At 47.2% G+C, this 23,842-nt stretch overlaps 1 protein-coding gene across 3 annotated transcripts in view; it reads left to right on the forward strand.

Moving 5' to 3' along the window:
• The window catches only part of LOC135391892 (uncharacterized), a 149,929-nt gene extending 130,304 nt beyond the window's left edge, over positions 1–19,625 (forward strand). For 2 of the 3 annotated variants that reach the window (XM_064622419.1, XM_064622420.1), the window contains exons 3-13: positions 2,629–2,810; positions 7,011–7,149; positions 9,481–9,531; positions 10,857–10,955; positions 11,385–11,537; positions 11,914–12,030; positions 13,313–13,453; positions 13,526–13,597; positions 15,549–15,617; positions 15,805–16,017; positions 17,647–19,625. In XM_064622419.1, coding sequence (XP_064478489.1) covers positions 2,629–2,810; positions 7,011–7,149; positions 9,481–9,531; positions 10,857–10,955; positions 11,385–11,537; positions 11,914–12,030; positions 13,313–13,453; positions 13,526–13,597; positions 15,549–15,617; positions 15,805–16,017; positions 17,647–18,444 — 2,034 coding nt within the window. In that variant the 3' untranslated portion in view covers positions 18,445–19,625. Of the gene's footprint in view, positions 1–2,628; positions 2,811–7,010; positions 7,150–9,480; positions 9,532–10,856; positions 10,956–11,384; positions 11,538–11,913; positions 12,031–13,312; positions 13,454–13,525; positions 13,598–15,548; positions 15,618–15,804; positions 16,018–17,634 lie in introns of all 3 variants that reach the window. The other variant, XM_064622421.1, reaches the window with a different exon arrangement.
• The last annotated feature ends 4,217 nt before the right edge of the window (positions 19,626–23,842 follow it).

The raw sequence follows: 23,842 nt of genomic DNA on the forward strand, positions 1-23,842 counted from the left end.
CTATTCTTTTGTCACCATTTAGGTTTGACGGTGTTCGCGTACTTCAGCTAACATGCGCTTGGGCGCGCTTCCAGCGTACACACGAAGTAGAGTTCGCATGGTCCTGTTGTGGCAACACGCCCCCACGTACCGAAGAACGTAGGTCCCTTTTACACGTATTCGAGCTTTAACCTGCGTACTGTGGAACGACTGCTCTGAAATAGGATTGCTGTGCGTACCTGTAATGTCCCACTCGCTTTGAACGTGGCGAAAAAGTCGTACAGATGACAACCACCGACGAGATCACTCCAGCGTTCCATGCGGGATCTGCTGACGTCCCAAGTTCGCAGGAAGATCACCGCGGAGGTTTTGATGGCACTGTGCTCTTCTGGAGTGTGGGTCACCTAACGTTAAGCGGCAACTGTTAATCCACATTTGGAAGTTAGTCTCCCTATCCAGCAAAGCCAGCTGCTTCTGTTCGTTCCGTGTGACGGAGGTCTGAGTTGAGGTAAATGGTCTCAAAACCTCACACTGGCCCAGTCAATTGAAGGCAGGTCATACAGTTCCTGTACCCGGCTTGAAAGGCGAAGTGGGGGGTGTCGCATCACGAAAAGACATGCTCTGCGGATTCGAAAGCCCCACATGCGGGGCAGCGGTCAGTGAGGTAGATGTTCAAGCACGACAAGTGGGAACTCACAGGGAGCACCATCTTCCACTGGAGAGTGACACGCCGAGCATCTAACCAACTGGCAGTGATCCTACGCCAGCCACGTTTAGAGGCCCCGAACAAGTCGCTCCTTTGGAGCTCTGCTGATTTCACGCAGTGCGCCCGCACAATAGTCTTACGTTCCGCAGCGAAATATCAGCCTCAGGGAACGTGAGTGCATAGGGCGAACTGCGTTTATACAGTTTAAACGATGCGGAAGGGCTGTTTTCTTTAGTGCATGTACTAGAAGACAACGTATAGTCCAGAGCTTGCCTGGGGCAGCAAAGGGAGTTCCTCAAGGTGAGGATCCTGAAACGACTTTCGCGCAAATGGGCCCTCAGGTCGTTACCTCAGGAACGTCGAGCACTGCGACTTGTTCCCATCCTCCAGGTGGCAATATAAGGTTGCATAATTAAGCATGGTTCACACCTAGTACGTTCTGCTGCGTGCGGGCGCCTGTGTGCGTATGCGTGCGTTGTAAGCAATCCGTTCCACTGCTCACATACCTGCGTCCGAATGCGTGCGTCACCAAGCCGTAAGACAACGTGCACCGAGCGGGATTTTCACTCCGGTGGCCGGCCATGTTGAAAACAGTCTCGCAGAGAGAAGCCTACCGCGCGCGCTCGGAAGGTGGCCTCGCGGTTCGTTCTCCGCTTGCGGGCGGCTGCGTGCGTCGGAAAATGAGCTCGGGCGAACTCCTTGCGTTCTGCTGCGGGAGGTCGCGCACGTATCTGTTGCCACGGTAACCAGCGCCCGCACGCATCCGCACGCAGCAGAACGCACTAGTGTGAACGATGCTTTACGGAGCATGGTGACAACGGAGACATGTGCTCAGAATGCAGCGGCATTCAGCGGGTTAGACTGCAGGGCAAAACAGAACAGCGTTTCACACCTTGTCATCCAACACCGACGGTGCGACAACGGATGACAACAAATCACAACGGACAAACCAAATGACAACGGATTCACTACACATAAAGACGAATTCCATTTGCGCGCTGGTCTTGTATTACTTTTTGTTTCGGCGCGTTACGAAAGGCAGACGGAAGGTCATGATATGTGCACTATATTTGACGTGTGAGAAAATACTTGTCGCGGAGGGACATTAATCGCAGAGCCAGCGAAAATACCCCGTAATTCAGCGAAAAGTAGCAGTTCGCACAACATTTAATGCTACGCGAAATGACACGGTTGAAAAAAAAAGAACTGGGAGGTAGAAAGACTCGCTGCAAATGGCAACGGTGAGAAACTCTTTTCAGGTCAGCGGAACACCGAAGAGAAAGAAAGAAAGAACACAACGTAAAAAGAAACTAACGTTTAGCCATCTTGCACTGTAGCTCCTCCTCTTTCTTGTCTACTTTTCGCATTTCACGCAGTATACTTTAGCACATCGTCTTTCAGGTTTGTTGGTCGATGCCTTTTAGGACGTATTTTTTTGCTTTGCTACACTTTTGAGTCTTCATGTTTTCGTGGAAGTATTTCGCTAAATACCTTCGGGTACCAAAGGGTATGCCGCCGAATAGTTATGCATAATGAAAATATACTCCTGGCAAGAATGGGGCCCAGCGGGTGGGTGAAGGTTAATTTGGGTACCGGACCGACTTCGGCTGAACCTGTGCTGCTGGTAAAGTTCGGACCCGAGGGAAACCCCAGACCCGTTGCGGATTCGATCCCAATAGCATCCAGTCTTCATCAGGATTTTGGGGTCATCACCAGACTAGATTAAATCGGGTTAGAAGAAAAAGGGAAACATACAGTTGTTAGACAGTCAGGGGTCAGTTAAGGGCTACTACCAACGAGAGATGTTTCAGTGTGCTTCAAAGTCAGTGTTTCGCTTGCCATTCCACTTGTGGACATGCTGACCTGTTGTTATGCGTTGACCTCACATCACCTGATAGGTAATAGTCCACAACAGTCACGTGTTGTTGCTCGTCTATTTGCAGACCAATCCTCGCCCTCCGTACCTGACGGCGACCGATTACGTCTTCTACTTGAAGCGCCAATCGCGGAAGGGCCGCGGTGAACGGACGTCACCAGTGAGTCACGAAGACGCCATGGTGGAACTCACAAACTTCACCGAACTCATGAGGCGGCTCAAGGAAGACCTCAGATCATCGTACAGCAGGTAAGGGGCTGACTGATCAGAAAATGTTTCTTACTTTCTGCTATGGGGGAAGGGGGATATATGTTTATTAAAAAACAAGGAGGGAAAGGTTAGCCTGCGCAACGGCTTGCTATTCCCAGCACAGGAAAAAAAAACTCAATAAACTCCCGGAGGACAATGGTTTCTTGTTCGAGTTTGAGGAAAACACATGAAGACGGTGCAGCGTCTGGAAGTTTCTCTTGTTTCGCTACGCTCAAGAGATCACCGTTGTTCACACGGGTAGTTATTTGTGAATGAGAGTCGGCTTTGACGCCGAGTTCTAAAGTTAGGAACCTCACCGAAACGAAGTTGAACTTATCCAGCACTTTATGGTTTCGCAGACTTGTGCGATAGTGATCTCACTCTTCCTCTACCATTTCTTTTTATCTTATTTCTTCTGCTCATTACACTTTCCTTCCTCATATCGCCTTCAATCGAGACAAGTCGCTGAGCAGTCTGATTTGAACGCCATCGATAGACATTTTGTGGAACTGCCAGCTCCATAGAGTTTTCTTTTTTTTTTTTTTAGTACTCATCCATCCCTCCTCTCTGTCAACAACAACATACATACCTCCTAACGCTCTCTTGAGCTAATTTGCCGCGCTGTTAGTAGACGATATGTAGCAGGGAACAAACAGCTGCGAAATGGTTTTCTGCGCTGCTTGGACAGCCTATATTTTTGTCATATTGGGCTGCATTGACCCTCATATTTTCCAAGCTACATGTTTACTTAATCGTCTGTCTGCACCTACAGAGAACAAACAATTTCCAGACAAGGAGTGGTAATTAGACACTTCATAAAAGCCAAAGATAAGTGTGTAGCGACAAAAACAAAGAAATAAAACCAGGCATGACGAAACTTACCATTAAAATGTTTTGCAAAACGAAGGCAAAATGCGTCGTCGTTGCATGCTACTTAAAAAAAAGGATCCAATCCAATCCAATCCTCTGAGACTTTCGCTTAGGGACGCTTAATGCTGGAAAGTCAATTAAATATGCCTGCGCCAACACCGTAATAGAATATATAGAACTAATCGTGAGAATACAAACAATTTTCCTCATTAGCGAGAAGCATTGAATAAGCTCTGTATCTCTTTAATGAACGTAACCATTCTTGTACAAGTACACTCCCTGCATAACAGAGCCAAGCAGAAAAAAAATGAAGGTCACCGTTATTTGCATAGGCAGACGGCGCTACAGACGCTTTTACTTTCTTTCTTTTCTTTTTTCTTCATCGAGTACCTTTTTCCTGGTACCGGACCGCTAATTACTTTTAGCCCACGCTAAGACCACAGTTGCGGTTCGTCTCAGACGCAAGGCGCTAATTTAGAATTTTGAGTTACTCACCTTTGTTCCTCGTTTGGCAACAATGGTGCAGGCTCGCCTATATCTTGACCTTGATTGGGTCGTGATCGTGACGTCATGGTTGTCTGGTGATGGACAGCACACCTGGCGGCTAGACGGGGTCATTACGTACTTCAAGGGAATACGCAGTCACTTCGGTGCTTGATTTGGTGTTGGTTATTGTCCATGATGATTTCAAGGTCATTCAAGGTATGAAGTTGTAGTGTCGCTGAAATCAATTGGTGGGATTCTTTTTTAGTGTATTCACGAGGATGAAACTGGTTTGGTGCACGCTATTACAGAGCAGTGCACGAGATGTCTGCTTGACTTGGGAAAGTTGAGGTGGAGGATGCAACTCGCAGTCCCACATGAGAGGTCATGCAAAATGTATGCTGTAAAGAATTTTTTTTCAATGAAAACGTTGCAACAACAAAAAGTTGTGTTGATGAAATGGGCGCGGTTTGCACTTGAAATGATTTTTGTACCATGAATGTGTACATGACGATGAGGCCTTCATGTGAGCATTGTGTGGCCGAAATTATTAAAGTTATCTACGCACATTGATATGATGAATGCTTATTGCAGTGAAGCATCCATTTTGTGTACAAAACATGTCACGAGCATATTTTTTCTTCTTTGTTTGTGTGTATGTGTGTGTGTTTTGTTATTTCGTAAGGAAGGCAGAGATAGGTGCCAATCCAAAGGCAACATTATCACATTATCGTCATTTTCCGTCTTATTCAAGTATGTCGCATACTCGAGCGTGTTCAAAAAGTAACTAGATTGAACAGCACTAAGCAACTCATAATCAAAGATTAAAGGGTCCTCACCCTACCCGATTGTCCTTATAGCATCCAATACAATGCATTTATCCTTGCCATCCTTCATTTGGAGGCCTAACTACTTCGTCTTGCCTTGTTTAGCAGATAAGGAGTGTGTTATGCACGTGCTCGATATTGCTGCACAAAAAGGACCCTAGCACCTGGTAGCAAATACGTTAGTTATCGTACATACTGAAATTTGGAGTTTTCTTTGACCCTACGTCAGTACCCGCAGTCGTCAAGGTTCGCGCAGCACCCTTCAACCTTCGTTAGCACTTCACTCTGAAGTGGACCACTAACAAGGGAATGGCACGAACTACATCGTATCCGACCTTGCAATCCGCTTTACACTTGGGCTGACGAGTATGAAATGATTTACTGTCCTTTGAATGACAAGGGGAAGTTTGAATGATAAAAAACAAACAAAAAAACACTCAGGTGTAGGAAGACCCTGTAGCGATGGCCTTGAAGTTGCTGCCTTCTTTTGTTGCGTGGCGAAACATGTTGATGAACATGTGCTGCGAGGCAGCCTTGAAAGTGAAATATATGCGCGGTTGTCCAGTGTCATTATAGAGCGCACTTTGACTCCCACGTGAACTGAAGCTTGTGAAGTGAAAAGTCATCGGTCAGACATTCCAAGAGGAATGTTCTCGTGAACGAAGTGTGTTGTCCCTTTATGACCTTATGAATATCAAACAGACAAATTATTTGAGCTAGGGGGACACCAGTTTGGTAGAATGCTGGTATCCGAGAGAGAGAGAGAAAATGTAGCGAGTGCCAGTGGCTGCATTCGAAGCCGCCAGCACAGCACCTTGACGTGGCGTTCTCATCAAAATACTGCGTATCTTTCACAGCGCATTTGCACTGGAGTTTAACTCACAGTAGCCTACACTTACTACAACTGTAATAACACTTAAACTTAACTGCAACTACAAGTTAAATACAACTGTAATAATAAGGACGATGCTAAGAAGAAGTACAGTGCCTGTTCACGACACCATAGCGCGGCTCGCGACCGGAGGCTTCTGCTTCAGTTCGACTTCAACCTCGTTTATTTGAATACATCACGCGCATACATCGTACAAATAGAGCCCCAAGCCAAGCGTGTGAGTCGGCTCAAATATATAGTAATAAATGCAGGTACACAGTGTCCCAAGAGCATAATACACATAGGAAACAGAAAACCCATAGTATACAGACCGCAATTCTCAACACGCGAGTATTGATCAGAACAGACAAACCAATCACTATTCGTTCGATAGAAGAAATAAACTGATCGACGTAAAGTCACGTAGCTGGAAAGGTAGAGTTTCACAACTTGCCGGCAATAAAAAATAAAGAGAAAAGAAGAGAAGACAGAACGTAGTTCGAGCGGCGGCGAGGTAAAGATAACGAACTAAAGGTAAAGTGTTAAACTATCACTACGAAGTATTAGGTATAGTCGTGCAAGTCATAAATAGGTTCGATACGCAAAAGGCAAATGCACATTTTATGTTTAATTGCAAACGTGTTCTTTTATATTAACGACAATTGCTGACAAGAATTAACCGGCGTATATCTACGGCGGTGTAAATCCATTCCCAATTTGATTTTTTTTTTCAATTCTGACAATTACGATGAATTTAACACTTAAACCTCACCAACGTCCAAGCAATGGTCTCATGCACGGCAGGTGGCGAAAAGTCGCTGAGTGGCCGATGGCTGGAATCGGATTCACACCCTTTCTCTGCAGCACGTTAAACCGGCAATCAGATTAGGTGTTTGATTCGACTCCAACGCATATTTGGATTTCCTTCCGCACTGTACATCAATCTGTCTGTTGCCTGACGACATCACGGGTAGTCTACAGTTTTCTAATTTTACCTTAGCTCACAGGTTGCTCGAACACTGTTAGCACATTGTAATCGTAGTCTACATTCGGCGAAAAAGAAAGAAACAATCATCATCGTAAAGTTCTGTGGTTAGTGGCTTCTAGTTTTGATGGTATGCTGCTAACTATCTGAGACTTGTTTTTCAGTTTCGTGGAAGAATTCGTGAGCGAACCCAACGATGGAGTGACGCTGTTGCTGGACCTGCTCAAGTCTTACCGGAAGTCCAGTCAAGATGGCTGTGCCACCCTCCGACCAAGTCACCAACAGCAACTCAAGAAGAAAATAGTAAGCTGTGCATCGGCATGCATCTCCCCCAATGAGCCCTTAACTTTTCTTCAAAAGCAGATAGCGTAAATTAAGGTTGTTATAGTAACGTAAACGAACTGGCTAGTGTGTAGCTTTTGTGGGTCGGTCATAATAACCATGGCCACAAGTGCGGGCGAGCGCGGTTTTTTCGGACATCCGTGCGACACGCGGATCTGCCTAGAAAACAAAAACAACGTTTTGAAATCCCCGCGGATAAAATGCGGATACAATCGCGCGCACCCGCGAGGCGCGCGGATATCTGCGTCGCTATGCGCAAGTGCCCGTTAGTGTCTCTGCCGACGTTGCCAAGGAGGAGCTACCATTAAGATTACTCAAAGTATGCTCCAACTGGGCCGTCCAATAGACCTCTACCCGAAAAACGTCATCATGACGTTGGTAGACAGGCTGAAACAGAAACAAATCAGAAGGGGAGGGCTGGGTTCCACGAATGGACACTTGTTCGCTGCCTCTTATTGAAAGAAAAGTAGGACCGAAGGTCGCATCCCTTTCAGGGACCATCGTAATCCCCTCAAGACCGTGGTTTTCGCGCGCGACCCTATTCGCCTCTAGCTCCGAGTGTACGTAGTTCAACTCTACCAAATTGGTGGCGCTGTCGAACACTATGACGTCATTTGCTTACAAACAGGGAGAGGTCCACTGTCATCCGTTGCGTTTTGCTTTTGTAGTGAGTATTCTACGGTCTACCATTGCACACCGCTAGGTCTAATAGAAGTACCATTGCGTATAACACTTCGGTGATTTGTCCTCTTTATGTCGCCCAGGCTTAGGCTTTTCTCATCGTGGAGCTTATAGCCACCAGCTCATCACTGGTTTTGCCATTTTTGTAGAAAAAAACAAGCAAGAAAGTGGGATGTAGTCAGTAAGGTAAAGCATGTTATATAATGTAATCCGGTGTACACATGGAGTGTAATGTGGTGATGAGGTAAAACATGTGGTCTAAAACAATGTCGGATGATTCAGATGAAGTCGCGGTACTTGACTTGGAAGGGATGCGTTAAATTTGGAGGGGGAGCCGCAGGTTGCAATAAGGGGTCTAAATACCCCTAACGCAAAACGCTCCTAAAAAAGAAGAAAACGAGAGAAACGATTCAGCTGTGTCGACATCCAAATTCTGTCTGTGGCCATCCGAAACGGCATATTCAGGACGAAATGGGATTTGCTAAAGCGTCCCGCGCCAATTAGAATGTAGGTTAAGTGTAAAAAAAAAATGTCGAAAGAAAAAAAAAAAGACTCAGGGTAGCACGCAAACATTCCGCGAATCATTCACACATTTACCTCAGGTTTAATCACATGAGCATCATCCTAAAAGAGAGAGAGAGAAGAAAATAAAACGACAGATAAAAAATGGTTCCAGAAATCTAGGTTGGAAGTTCTCAAGCGAGCAGGCTATTATTTATGTCACTCTGTTTTTTTTTCCCACGCACACACACACACACCGCTGTAACGGAAGACATCGTCTGCGCTCGTTAGGCTTAAGGGCTAGGCCTAGCGGTCGTCGGTATACCCCGTCGCCGTTCGTCCGCACGTACGTCACGCTGTCTATCACGGTCGCAAATCAGCGCCCTTTCACCGAAGCGAAAGACACAAGGAAGAAGATTTTAACATCGCCCTTTCAGAGAGTAACGTCTTTGTCGTCTGCTCGGGTCACAACAGGCAACAAGAAAAAACGAAAACAAAACCGAAAGTTTGAAAGGGTCTTTATGGAAGACATCGTCTGCGTCGATAGCGCGATGATTTTATTTTCTTTTAAGGCCCCGATTTATGGGTTTTTATGGACGTGAGAATATACAGGACGTCATTGTTCCTTCTCCTCCCCCCGTGGGCATCGTAGAGCGTTCATTTAGGCTAAGCTTGTGCGTGAGCGTGATAACCGTACAGGGACTCCTTTATGCAGCGTCCAGACGGGCCACACTGAATAACCTTTTTATGCGAGGGATGAGATAATGTTGATTTTTGTCCGAGTGTGCGAATGGTGCTTCTTTTTTATTTTCACAAAAATGGAAAATGAGGTTAATAGTGTTTCGGTGAGTATGTCTTATCGCTCTGTCGGCGGGCGGCTTTGAGAATGGGCTGGCAACACTGGGTCTCGAGTGACCGTTGATATAAAGCGCTCGCTGTGAAGGCGTTGGTGCGCTTATGTTGGTGCGATGCTTTTCCCAAAATAGATCGTCTGCGGGAACCTTACTTTTTCTTTTCACAGTATAGGAAGCGTTCTTAATTCGCCCACGCACGAGAAAGTGCTTGAACCGCGTGGACACGATGTGTTCATTCTGAAACTTTCTTTTCCAGGCGGAGGAGCAAGACTGCCTGCAGTGTCTCTTGTATTCTTTGCGTTGTCAGGTAAGCTGTTTCATTCTCCGTGGGTCGATATCCATGGGCGCGTTACCAATCTTCACATTTCATCATATATCGAGAGAACAGATAATCGGATGCGGATGATCCTGGTGTTAAAATGCTGCAGAAAGATTTTTGCTTTGCCGCACCAGAAAAAATTCCCCATAAGTCTCTTACTTTATTTATAAGAGCGTGTCAAAGCTTGAGTATCGAATTTTGGTAATTTCTTTGCACTTCAGTAACGTGTTTAGAAAAATGGCTTGAGAAAACCAATAACTTTTTCTGAAGCGACAAAGCGCATTTCCGAATGCTATCCAACAAGACCAGTCTCGTGAAAATCGGTTCATTATTTACCGAAAGAGACTGCAAAGTTTGTCCCATAGAAAATACATGGGGCCGCCGGAGGTGGTATCCCCTCTTAAAATGGGCTCTCTGTACAGAATTAAAAGACCATTGATGCGGGCTTCGCACTTCACTATTTAAGTTCACACATGAGAAGAGAGGGCCACGATCACATTTCACACAAAAATCCCCCCAACACTCCGCGTGACTGCTGGGTAAAATCGAAACTCCTTCGCGGGAACTCTCGAGCGATACCGAAACTACCGCTTGGAGTCGCTACCAGCGCAATCGTATACCCCTCTGAATAGAATAGAATAGAATAGAAGTAGAAAGAAAAAAAATGGAAACGTAAGTGTGCACTGGTGCGACCAGCTGTTCCAGAACGCTTGACATGTGAAGTCACTGAATGACAAACGAGATGCCGCAGGGTACCGGTTCAAGGAAACCATTGCAGCATTCTCTGGTCGTTAACAAAGGCGTTTGTGGAATTAAAATTTGCTCTGAAGCGAATGTTAACGAGTCGAAATAGCTGATATGTGCTTCTTAGAGCGGGGAGATCATTTACAAGATCAGATTTAGTCTGATGAACATTGGGAACATAATTGGTTTTGGGCTTCCAGACCTAACCCTAAGCAGATACGGCAGATTTTGCTCAACCAGGTGCTAAGGAGGATTGCGATTTTTTGGAAAGAAATTGGGGTGTCACTTGTTTAGTGACCGTCTAGCCTCGTATCCATACTTCCCATGCCAATTACTAAGTTTTTTTCTGGTTTGCCTCCAATCGTACGGCATTGAGAACCGTATTGCTTACCCAATGAGCGTTCTTGCGCTTTTATTGATAAGTTTTTAATGATGGGCAGGTTGAAGTCCCCACCTAGAGCGTTAGGAATGTGTCTTAGTCCGCATCGAAGGACGCTTTTGCAGTATACAGATTGTGTCTACTATTTGGCCCCCTTCTGAGACTACATTTAACAATTCTTTGTCGACAGAAGTCCCTGCCGAAAATCATCAACCACAGCACAGGACTATGTACCATAGCGTCCAGCATCATGTCATCATGTACCAAGTCCCGAAAGCTGGCCCTGGAGGTAAGCAACCACACATCGATTTGTCAAAACCTACGGCTGTCGAGTAACTATGTACTGTCTCCACTATTCTCATCTCTAGTACACTGCAGGATTTCTCTTTGAACTCAAAGTCCATGTGTATAATATACATGCTGCTCCCTTTGAATCCTAAAATTAATTGACATCATGCAAGTACACAGAACAATTTGTTGCCCCATATAGTGTGGTTCATTTACTGCACTTCTCTTTACTAAAGCGGTTCATTTAAGCGGTTGGTGACCACTTGAACACAATTTTGCCCGGAATTTTCTATCTTGATTTTCTAAAAAGAATCTGGTTTCAATCGTGACGAAAATTGTGACCTAAGTGTATTGAGGGCTCAGATAAATTTTCTGAAATTACACGTCTACTGCTTTACGGTACCTTTACCCATCACGGCCTGTCTTGTAGCTCTTGGCGAAGACGTGCGACGAGCATCCTGCAGGCCACTCCAAAGTCATCGAAGCCATGTCTTCAGTGCGCCTCATCTACGGGGAACCTGTACGCTTCAAATTCCTGGTTTCTATGCTTCAGAGCGGAGGAAAAATGATACCAGGATTCGAGGTGAGTCTCGGGTCTCGCCAAGCACTTAAAACGATATCTTCCCTATTGAAAATGTGTTCCTGGGGTTACCCCTTTTCATGTATCGTAGCCGTATCTCAATACGTTAGCGTTGGGAATGCATATACGGTACCGTAAGTTACCGCGCAGACAGCTGTCTTACATAACTTTCGAAACAGACTTCGTTGCGCTACTGGATAAAGCACAGCAGAAGCCGAGACAAGCCAGTATAGCACGAACGAGAGAAAGTGAAGGACGTGTCCAGTAACAGCACCTCCTCTTTAGCGGTTGTGAAAGTGCCCTGCAAGACATTTTTTGTCGTTTTTACCTTCCAACTGGTCCGGCTGGTGTTAATGGTGTTTCTGTTTGTATATTCCAGTGGGCTGCTATGTACTTCTTCAACGTCCTCTTGTCGAACAGCAAGGGACCTTCTGAGCGGATAAGGCTGCAGAGTGAACTTGAAGAGGCTGGATTCGATATCAGCATTCTGGAAAAGGTACATAGGTGCCTTTTGCTCCCATATGTTGGAGGGCGCTTACCAGCCCGGCATGACGAGATGAGTAGCGCTCCGTGCATCAAATTTAGCATTGTGTTATGCAACGTTTATCTGAGGTATTGTAGGGCCATATTCACAACAATGCAAAAGGCACCGAATTATATTGTGCAAATAAATGCAGCATGTCCAAAGGCGACATTCATTACCCATTCATTGTTCCAACGAAGAGACCAGAAACGAACACCAGCGGCATGGCCAAGGTCATGCTGAAGACTGGGAGGTAGTGGGTTCGAATCCTACCACCGGCTGTGCTGTCTAAGGTTTTCCCTAGGTTTCCCGAAGTGCTTCCGGACGAATGTCCGTACAGGACGCTTACTAACCTCCCTGTCCCCCACTGCTTCCTGGTGTCCTCTCCCCAGCTGTCCACATCTGTTACGTCGCTCATAGCCACAGTTGCTTCGCTGTGCTAACACGAAATAAAAAAAAAAGAAATCTGACACGAATGATGAGGAGGAGGTGCGTCCCACCGACATCGTGCGATAGCAGTGCCTGTTTCACTCTTCTCGGGCCGATGTCTTTCCGCCTGCTCCAGAGGCGCCTCATTCGCGTCGCTATTGTAACGTGGGATGACTGCCCAGGGAGTGTAAATGAAACCCTGGTTTTCTTGCAGAAGAACACTCGCTGTTATCACTTAAGAGTGTTACTGTGTAACATTTTTAGTGGACCATTGATAACGTGCTTTCCAGGTGGTGGTGGTACTAATGCTAATAAAAGCGCTCGCCGTTGTTGGCCGCACAAAGGTGGGCAACGTCACGACTAACGGCTTGGGGAATGTGCGTCCTGGGCCGACTTCTAAGGGAACTGTGCCGACAAATGTCTGAAAGTCTCTGAGGAAAACTCCCAGGAGAAACCGCAGACAGCACAGCCGGCAGCTGGTTTCGAACCCGAATACTTCCCAGTCTCGACGTTTTCAAAGTACCGTATCTACCTACCGCACCGAATCAACGAATAGGATTCTGAGGCACGCACGATGTCGCAACGTTACGAGACAGTCTATGCTAACACGCCTTGTTATACCCGCGAGTCAATGTCCGAAGGGCAACTGAAGAACGATTTTTACGTGGTCTGCTAAGGATGCTCTGGAGGACGTCTTCGATATTATCTGTTTTGAAGTTGCACTCTGATTGCATGTGCGTAATGTGCATGGCTTTAACGTTGCCAATTTCTGTGCGCACTTTTAAGTTTTCTAGCGACATTCCACGAAAACGACTCTCTGTTCCAGAACCTTCGAGAAAAGAGCGTTCCGTCGACCGACAGCGTGTGGGACGAAATCACTCGGTGGAAGCGGACATACTTGGACGTCGGCACGGCCATAAACGAGCAGAAACGCGTCGGAAACGAAAACGGGAAGCTCAAGACAGAGGTGATTTTAATGGCCGCCACACCCCCTTCTCTTTCAAGGTTACCAGCTTCCCTCCCAATTACGCTGTTCCAGGTGGAGCTGTTGCGGCGAGCGCTGAAGAAGATGGAAGAGGACAAAATTAACCTCATGCAGATCGAACGCGACGTGAGTTCGCTTTCTTTTCCTTTTCCTTTTTCTTTTTTTTTCTCGCATTTGAACTCGCATCAGATGTGTGGGTCTCGTAGTGATTGCAAAAAGAAAATAATAAGAATAATAAAAGACGACGAAGGCTCCATTATGAACTGGCACATCGTTGGAGGGTGAAGAGTACGCCAACTTTGTAGCTGTTACACAACCGAGACAACAAAAGAGCCACATTTTGTGGAACTACCTACCATCTACCCCGCACCGCCACCCTCGTGAAAAGAGGCACAGTGGTATATCTCCGCAGCAGATAATGTAGTCCGCACTGTGGTAGCGGGGTATGCGAGAAGACCGCGGGGTCCAGGCAGACGTGGAAGCAGACTCCCCAAACAGCACAACATCTTGGGCCAACATTGGTCCAATATTGTCAATACTGACCCAATATTGGTTCAAGACATTGGTACGTGGCGTCGCGTGGAGCGCAGTGGGAGGCAACGTGGGGAAAGGTTTTGTGGAGGTTAACGGCTTCCAACGCAAACAGAGGCTTGTTGCGCCTTGAAACGCAACAAGAACATCTACATTACGAAAGGAAAGTTGGGTAGCAAGCGAGCTGGTGGTGACGATCCATGACTTGAAAACCCGAGACGAAATTGAGATTGAGACCGTGTTTGTGTTTTTCTGTTATCGTCCCTACCTCGTCTCGGGTTTTCAAGTCATGGATCTACATTAGTTCCAGTGATTGTTCTAGCTAGCTGGGCAGTGTCGGCGGAAGTGGATTACGGGAGTTACTATAGAGCCCCTGAATTTGTGAAAGGACGCAAAATCCCCCATGGAGGTCAGGCGCCATACTGTTATCTCAGGTGGCGCATGCGAATAAAATGCCATAAACCCTTTTTCCTGAACTGATCAAATTGCCATCAAGTCAAAGCTTTGTCGATCGATGCTGCAGAACTCATGGCGACATGACCTGAATGTGTTCACGGGTTCCAGTATGTTTTACGCAACTCTGAGTCTCATGTGTACCATGAGCTGTAGAATCGAAAGCTGCACCCCTGGCATGAATTGATGGCGGCGGTGGGGGACGGAACGGGGCGCCGGTTGGGATCTGGGGTTCCACTGCATTTAGGATGTTGCGCTGCCCCTGGTTCTAGCGATAGGGGGCAATATTTCAGACTATTTAAAACTGTGCTATTTTTTCAGGCAACGTATATCAGGAGTAACCACACGCAATTTTTCTTTTGTTTTCAGAGCGACCGATCATGATTTCAATACCCGTGGAAGTTACATTGCACATAGTCGGTGCATTCGGTACAATCGCTACATAATCCGTACATCGGCACACTCGCGGATATTATTCTGCATACAATCGTATATAGCGCGAAGTGCTTTTAAGTCTGGGGGGTGAGACGCCACCGTCACGGGGTGCCGGTGTCCACTGGTGCCTCAACTTCACATCACGACCTTTCTGTTTGGCGCCCACATATTTCGTCGCGTGGCCGTTTGAACCACGTGACACACGTGTGCCGTCAGCTGCACGAAGCTGGGAATGACCTTCGCGAGCGTGGGAGTTTGAACGTCTGCTGTGCCCGAGCCAGATGCGCCAGGATCTGCTTCTCGGTCGAAAATGTTATACATGGAGTGATCGGACGCTCCACTGCAGTCGAAAACAGGTTATGTCTTGGGAGCGCCTTGCAATGCTTCTTTCGGTATATTGAGTTCTATATAGATTCCAGTTGAATGCTGGCAGTTGAAGCAAAGGTACCAGAATTGGGATTCGAACCCACACCCTCTGATTGCCGGTCAGAGGTGCTACGAATTACACCACGCTAGCTATACCTTTCTCTTCACCATAGTATCGACATTGTTTAATTACGTCATCCACAACAACGTTACATAGATACCAATTCACGCTAGTAACGCTACAAACAAGCTATGATCCTCTATCCAACATTGAGAAATCCTTGCATTACAGCTCAAAGAAAAGTGCGAGGACCTGCAACAAGAAGTACTGTCCCTCAAGAAGGTCATTGAAGAACCCAAGGCAAGTTGTCGCAATGCCACAATCTGAATCTAGTTATTTATCAACTACCCTGCGATGGCCTGCAAAAGCAGGGCTACAAGCAATTTGGTTAATTGATATAAGACCTTAGTAGCTTGTAGGTATATTGTTCTGATCGAAGTCTTCCTTTGCTTTTTTCATCCCTTCACGCTATGATTAAATGAAGCAGTCGTCGTCGAAGACCTCTGACGCAGAAGACAGCGACCAGAGCGACGCACAGGCAACAGATTCAGGACGTTCTAGTTTTCTAGAGTACTCCACCGAAATCGAACAGCCCACCTCCGACGAGGTCATCATCGACATCCCAACGATACGGCCTCCCGCCGGATTCCAGTCGGACTTCGACGAAATGCTCGTGGACGAACCGCGCGGGCCACTCCAGGTACGTTTTATGAAGTCGCTTATGCGTTCAAGCCTCACCCCTGAGCCTGAGCTTCACTGCGTTCGAAATAATTTTACGTTGGTGGTGTCTTTGGTTTCCTGCCCGCATGACTTGGACGTCGCTTTGCTTTCTAACCGCTTTGCGAAAGATGTGCTTGTTCCAAGTATTCCGTTCTGTCCGTAGGACGGGTCATACTATGAGAACAGATCCCCCTGTTCTGTTACGTGTAAGTAAGGAACAGAAAATTAAATTGTGGAGCGAGGGGAGGGAACCTATTTGTTTTGACAGGAAAAGTCGGCCAGAAGGATGGTTTGCTGTTCCTTGGGACCGCTTATAGCTTCTACTCCCCTGATAATATAAAATATCATATATGAAAAATATATTTCAGGGAAGTGTTCTTCTTGAGGGGTATTCTCCACAGATAATTTATAATTTTCGGGAATCTCTTCAGCTTCCCTTTTAAGTGCGTGTCTAGTAACCTTCTGCTTGCGTTCATGTGGGGGATTCCTAAACATGCTTGCATCGTCGAGAAGTGCTCGCTAAGAGAGTTATACGTATAGCGAATTGAAGATTATACTACCGGGACTTATGCACCCTGGCAAGTAAAAGTAACACGGTGACAGGTAAAAATTTTGTAACTCGCACGCATTCAAATTGATATTAGTTTTGCTAGCGCAATAGATCGGTTTGCTTCTCATGTAAGGTGACTCTTTGTTCCATTTCCCATATCACAACCAGCAATGAGGTAGAGTATCGCTCCTATGAACTCCTATGGCTATAAACTCTCCAATCATCTCCTCAAATAAAGTTGTTGGGGAGATTACACTATATGTAGCACGTTTTTTTGAAATTTATTTTTTAAAATCGGAACGGTTGTTCATGTGCAGCTTTCTGCGCTGTACTCATGAACGTTTTCTTTAATAGACAACACAGTTCTTCCACACTTTCCTAATTAGTTATAATAATTTGCCGATTGATTATAAAACGATGCGAAGCAAGAATTCTACGCGTTGTTCTTATTCATACAGTCTTATACTCCGCAGTCCCCTAATCCTATTGACACTGAAATGTATGCAGTACTTATGCCACCCAGTTTAATAAGTTCGCAGGTCGTTGGAACGGTAGGCGGTTGGAACGGTTGGAACGGTAGGCGAGCTGCGTCTTCGACCAAGTATGCATGTGGATCGACCAACTAATGCATTGCAAAGTCGGTTTATGTCACACACCTGGGATTGCTAAATCAGGGACGGTAGGCACAAACGCTGTTCCCACACTTTGCAACTGGCTACAAACCAGATGCGTGGGTACCCTACGAGAGTAGGGCGTTGATGCATGGCTGTAGCGGCAAGATATTAAGACTTGGGCAATTACACATTCTACTCTCTCTTCTGCACGAGCTCCTTTTCCGCAGCACGTGAATACAAGCATGGAGCTTACGTAACTTGACTTCGCTTGGCTTGGCTTGACTTGACTTGTTTCATGGGCTTGCACTCTGCCTTCTGCATCTCCATTTCCCATCTCTCTGACTTCCTTCTCGACAGATTCCTTCTGGCGTCAACCCCTTCCCCCCCATACCCCTCAATATCCCCAATATGGCTGCTCTTTTCTAAAACCCAGTCACGGCTATAGATCTCGCCCGCAGTCGCTCCGCAAGCCTGTCACCTCACCAGCACCCCAACCGTACCTTACACCGGCTTCTCTCCTCGGACGGACGACATCGAGTGGAACTACCCGGCCCTACCAGAGATGAAGGTCATCCGAAAGAGCAGCAGGGCCGACGAGAAACCTCGGGTCATTGGAGTCCACCGTTTCGACTCGGCGGCTCGCAGAAGAAGCAAGTCTGAGGACAGAAGAAGACTAAACAATTCCTCAACGTACCTAAACAATTCTCCCATTAACCTGAACGGCTCTACGCTAAACCTCAACAGTTCTTCGCTGCTCAACAACACCTCAATGCACGTCACCAGTCAGCAGGAATCAACTCACGAGATCATCAGCAACGGTATCTTGCAGGACCGCAACGGTTCATCTACGGAGTGTTCCCCGCCGCTGAAGTTCGAAGATACGTCCGGGTTTATTTTGAGAAAGCCGTGTGCGTCTATAAACAACAACAACAACACTGCCAAGAAGACAGTAACGTCAACGATGCCACGCAATGTACACCGGGTGAGCAATTCCATTGACAATGATGACAGCGATGATTGGGAAGTTCCTGAGGACCACCAGCAGAGGTCTCTGAATTCGTCGTTCCCAATGGCGTTTTCGTACAAGACCAACTTTATTTTGAAAGGACACGGGAACTGCGGGATGTACTCCAACAAGAAGAAAGCTGAACGCAGTGCTGAATCACCCCCGGCTGATTCGGTTAGTGCTGAAGTTCACCGCGAAATCACGGATGCTGTGCGACAGATCAGTGGCTGGCTCTAGTTACAAACGTTCCCGGTGTGGTGACGTGTTCTTTATTATTATTGTTCTTGCCGAGTATACATTTGATCCGACTTAGCATCGACATCACCACTTCGCATGGCTCGGCGACTTAATGCAGATTGTGGTACGTGTCTGTTTACACCGACGTTCTTCCGTTTTCTGAATGGGTGATGTCATCGGACAAAGCGACCCACAGGGTACGTGTGTACGTTGTTCGAACGTGAACTTGCCACTGCAGCGTCACTCGTGGCTGCTGGTAGAAGCGCCGGTATGCTTCTCAACGCATGCGCGGTCGCGGACACCTGTGGACACCTCTCGCATTCCCCACTTGAAGCAGTCAGGACACGATGCGATGAGTGGCGTAAGATTGCAAGATGTTCATTTTTTAGGGCGTGTCAAGCTCACTTCAAAAATATGCATTAGTATATACCGCCGAGTTTCGGTTGTAGGCCTCGTGCTGCGTGAATGGCCTCGCTGAGCGTGGAGCTGAGCTCTTTTCATCAACATGGATTTTGGGTCAGACTGCTTTATTTCTTCCTTGTATTCTAATGGATATAACATCGACAAAAGACCATAATTACCGCGTTATTGGCCATCCGAAGCGAGCTTGTGTTCCCCAATGTCCAGACATGCCTGTCAACTTGTGAGTTGCGAGTATCAGCTTCACAACATTGAATGATGACCCGGTGCAAACAGAGTGAACAGCTGCATAACAAGGAAATGTTGTTCTGTCTCTTCCGTTAGATTTTTTGTTCTTCTGGGGTTCGTAAATTGTAAAAAAAAAAAATTTAAATTCAGTCACGGGTCGTGACAAGCTCCTGGCTGGCTTACCAGTGCACACTATAGTTCAGCCTGTAATGCGTAATGCTAAGGTGAATGTGCGAATTTATCAACCCTTCAGAACAACAGCACGTAACTTTTGAAGTGTAACGTTTTCCTGTTCGCGAAACCTCTCTTTATTGTCGAATTTTCGTATGCAAGCCTCTAAGCAGAACTGCGCCACGTAATAATAGAGTGTACATAGGTAAACGCAAGCAATATGCGCTGTACAAAGGACCCAAATTATTTACAGGATGACACAGAACATGATCCTTTTGATTCTGGTTTGGTGTGGGAACCTGGGCTGTCCCGGCAACAATGGGTTTCTTGCCGGTCGACTTGGGGTTTGGTGTTACGCGGGCTCGGTGGTGAATGTTTCTCCTCTCTTGACTGAAGATGTACTTGTGCTCATAACACTGGGACCCGGAGGCGGTCATGTCGTCCGCTGGAAGAAGTGAAAAGACTTACACCGCTGAATGATGGGAGTTGTGACGCACCGGTTTTTGAGGAACCGCTTTCTCTCATCTGTGCTTTTGAAGCATTGTAAAACGTGCACGCGTTTGAACAATAAATGATGATATGGAGTAAGGTGGGTATGAGAGTTCATTTGAAGCATCGTGGAAGAGGATAACGTGGCCTCTATTGCAACCGGGATGATGCCCTACGATACTATCAAAGGTGGTCTAAGACTAGTGGGGCCACTAGGAGTTCAGATTAGTGTCAGTAACCGGCCCCAATGATAACACTTTTAACCCTATTGTTAATCTTATTAAGCACTCCCTCGCGTAACGTTGTATGTCGCGAGGGCAAATATGTAAATAAATATGTGCAGAACTTTGCGACCACAAAATGGCGGCACGTCGTCATCCCGACGCAGCGGTCGCGGGCATGACACGATATCCCGGCGTGAAAAATCCCAGACATCAAATTTCACACTATCAAAATACGAAATTGCGCAATGAAAGCTTATATTAGAGTTCTGAGAATGACCGTGTTGAGTGCATAGAACTCTCTTAATAACTAGAAACTAAGCCAGCGAAGGAGGGAATCTCAACAGGTGAGCCGCCATGATCGATACGGTAGGCCTAGCGTGCTACGAACTGTGTCTCCCACGAGTTCCGTGCGCCGTTCTCTCATGTTGCAGTACAAGATTTAAGCAGTGTGATACTCGTTCCTTACGGAATAAGACGTAATCCAAGCAGAGTCGATGAGAGTATACAATTTAAAGAAACAGGCTTCGCACACGGCACGGCACGGAGCCCAGCGGAAGGAAGCATGACTTGGATTGGATTGGATACCATTGCGCCGAATGCGCCTGGCCTTCACACGTGGAGAGGCTGTGGCCGAATCCACATTCTCGATCATGGCGCCCCCCCCCCCTCTCCCCCGAACTTCGATGGGAGGAGGACGAGCCTCTGTACAGCTCCTTTGCGCTTCCCCATCACACTCTCTCCCATCTTTTTTTCTAGCCTCTCTCCTTATGATTTCTATGGTTGAGTGGGATATTCCGAGCAACCTGCCAGCTTCGCGTGTTTTAGATGTTCACCGCAGTTGTTTTAGCGATTGAAATGCACATTTTTGCGGCGGTTAGGCTTAGAAAGGCGGGCGCTGGAGCAATACGATACGAAGCGACATTAGTTAGTTAGTTGGTTAATTGATCACGTACGGGAGACTTATATATAGTGCTGTTGTGAGACCAAGGTTAGATCAGGCTTGTTTACTACAGTTCCCCGTGCGTGCTCTAGGCGGCGCCAGCATCATAGACAGTGCTGGTTTGGATTTTGAACATGCGGATGTAACTGTGGGATATCGTGATATCCCCGCGGTCGCATGACAATCACAAGTGGCTGACAGACAGCGCTAGGGGTTCCGGTAGGTAAGTTTCTTACTCGATGACATTCTACATTTGGGGTTCCGGGCGGGGCCACGGTTTCAAACAGAGAACGCACACACACTGAAGACAGATCTACCTTGATGTCGTGGGAACCCTGGACTGCCCTGTGTCGTCCTGAGAAGAAATGCTGCTTTCCTTTCGCAACACCGATGAGAAAATTTACACAGGTATATAGTTCAAGAAGGTACTCATCGTCAGGTGTACGGCGCAGATTGCTAGATGCATACAGATCACGCGTATGGCGACCGACACTATACTGGCCCCGTTTACATAAAACTTGAGTACGAGTCAGTCTCAATAGCTTTGAGCCCTCGCTCGCTAGTAATGCAGCAAGGGCTGTTAAAGCTATTGAGAATGAGTCTGGGCACGGTCTGAAACTCGCACTCCACTTTTATGCAAACGGGCCCTGGATTCATCAGGGACCCGTCTTTTGGCAGAGACCACTGTTGTGATAGACCCGACAAATCCGCATAGGTCTTCGCTATGTGGAGAAATTGTTCCAGGAAACTGTTTCGAGTACGTCGAGTTTGGTATGCCCGCACCGAAGGAAGCTATATACGCGTATCCTGACACCGGGCGCGGAGACGGGTCCCAAGGAGCAGAGCTACCTGTTCCACTTCGAACGGACATTCTCGCTGTGTTGTAAAGAATAGCCTTTGGGAGCACCACGATAAGCAAAACGCTGTTGCTCTTACAAGTGTCCCTGCCTCACAACTGTGCTTCTTGCTAACAAGTGTACCTACGATGCGGCTCAACGCGCGCTACACCTTCCGTTACTGGACGTCAGCGTTACTCCAGCTGGTCCTCTGGAGCTGACCCAAGTTCCCGGGGTTTGGTACCGGAAATTGTGTGAGGACATGACAATCGCGGATCAAGAAAAGCTCTGATGTGAAAGAATATCGAGTAGTGCTACTAGCTCGGACTAGACCAACCAAAAGCAAAAAAAGAAAGCAAAGCTCAAGTACGCACTTAGGTCCAGACAAAGGCTTACGGAATACGCCAGCGGTCTACTTTGTCTTCAACGCGATAAACTGTTGCCGCGGGGCGGGAACAGCCCTTTCCGCCGGCCGTAAAGCTCACGATTGTTCGAGGCATGCACACATCCTCAACCAACCAGGAGGCTAAAGCAAGTAGCGTGGCGCTCTTGTATTCTTCCGTCGTTGACTGGAAGGTACGTCGCAGCAGGGCTCACGTTTTTCAACCGGGGAATTTATGATGGAAATAAAATGTCATTACTGCCTACATTATAAAGCTTTACATCAAAACGATTTAGTTGGTACGACTTTGCAATAAAATTTGGAAGTACAGGTAAATAAAGTGTAAGATATCAATTGTCATAGTCTCAGGGAGGTGAAAGCTAAACATTGTTTGCCAGAAAAGAATGCCCTGTCGCCACAACGAGTGAACCCAAAGCCTGCGTCCTTGCATCGCTGATGTTGATTTCGCAAGACCTCAGATGTGAGAACGGATACGTCCACTACAGGTCAAAAACTCGGCCGCACTGTCGTTCGCAATCTTGTTCAATCTTTTCAGACGCGGTCTCGGAAGCCCTCGCGTTTGACGAGATCTCCCTGTGGAGAATCGCGGGCGGAGGCTGTATAGCACAGGAGGCATGCATGCGCGCGGCAAACCGCAGTCGGTTCCGCAGATCTCTAAGCCACATGGCTTTTTAGCCCTGATTTCCAACACATTGAATGTGAAATAAAATTATCTATCTATCTATCTATCTATCTATCTATCTATCTACCGTATGTGGGTGCGAGCCCTAACAGGGTCAGACGAGTGAACGAGCCGGCTTCACACAATGGATTGCTGTACATACCGGCCAGACCGCTAACATCCTGAACTCAGTTCTAATCCTGACTAAGTAATCCTGAACTCAGGAAGAGTCGCTTCGGAGGCTAGTACAGTCCTAGCTCGTTGTCTAGAACATGATATCCCACTTATTTTGAACATTGCAAAGGAAACGTGTGGAAGACAACCACCGGGAAGGTCATTCCACGGTTCACTACAGGCGCTGCCCACGTCCCAGGTGCGCACGAAGAGTAGCATAAATGGCTTGATGGCACCCTGCGCTTCCGGAGTCTGAACCACCAAACGCCAAGCGGCACCGGTTAATCCACACTCGGAAGTTAGCTTCCGAAACCAGCAAAGTGAACTGGTTCTGTTCTCAGTACTTCTCAGTCAAGTGGCTGCTCGACTCCTGGCTTTACTTCTGGTACTGCCGATTTCCAGCGCCTGCCTGGCAAGCCAGCGCCACCCACACACGCTCACCAAGGCTCGTCGCAGCCGCTTGCCACTGCTGTGAAGCAAACGGTACCACAAACCGCACGCCAACTGCCCAAGGTCACAGGACGACGTACCCATGGTTCTGCCGCACAGTCGCCCCGCATGACCGAGGGACAGGACACCATGTCTGGCACGACCATAAAAACGCTTTTCACCGCCTTACGAGCCATTGTTCAGCAGCTCCCAACAGCAGCAGACTAGTACTTGCGGTCCATGTTGTGCTTGCAAGTGCCCTTGAATCTCTCTTACGCAAAGGCCCATCCCCCCATACGTACAATGAATAACGGTCGCCCTCGTACTACACTGGCCCACCACCAGACAACCACGATCTTTCAATGGAATTCACGCAGCTTGCCCTCGAAATTATCTGACTTCCGCCAGTTCGTGTGGTGCCAT

The sequence above is a fragment of the Ornithodoros turicata genome, chromosome 4 (genome assembly GCF_037126465.1).
Source record: "Ornithodoros turicata isolate Travis chromosome 4, ASM3712646v1, whole genome shotgun sequence".
Lineage (NCBI taxonomy): Eukaryota > Metazoa > Arthropoda > Arachnida > Ixodida > Argasidae > Ornithodoros > Ornithodoros turicata.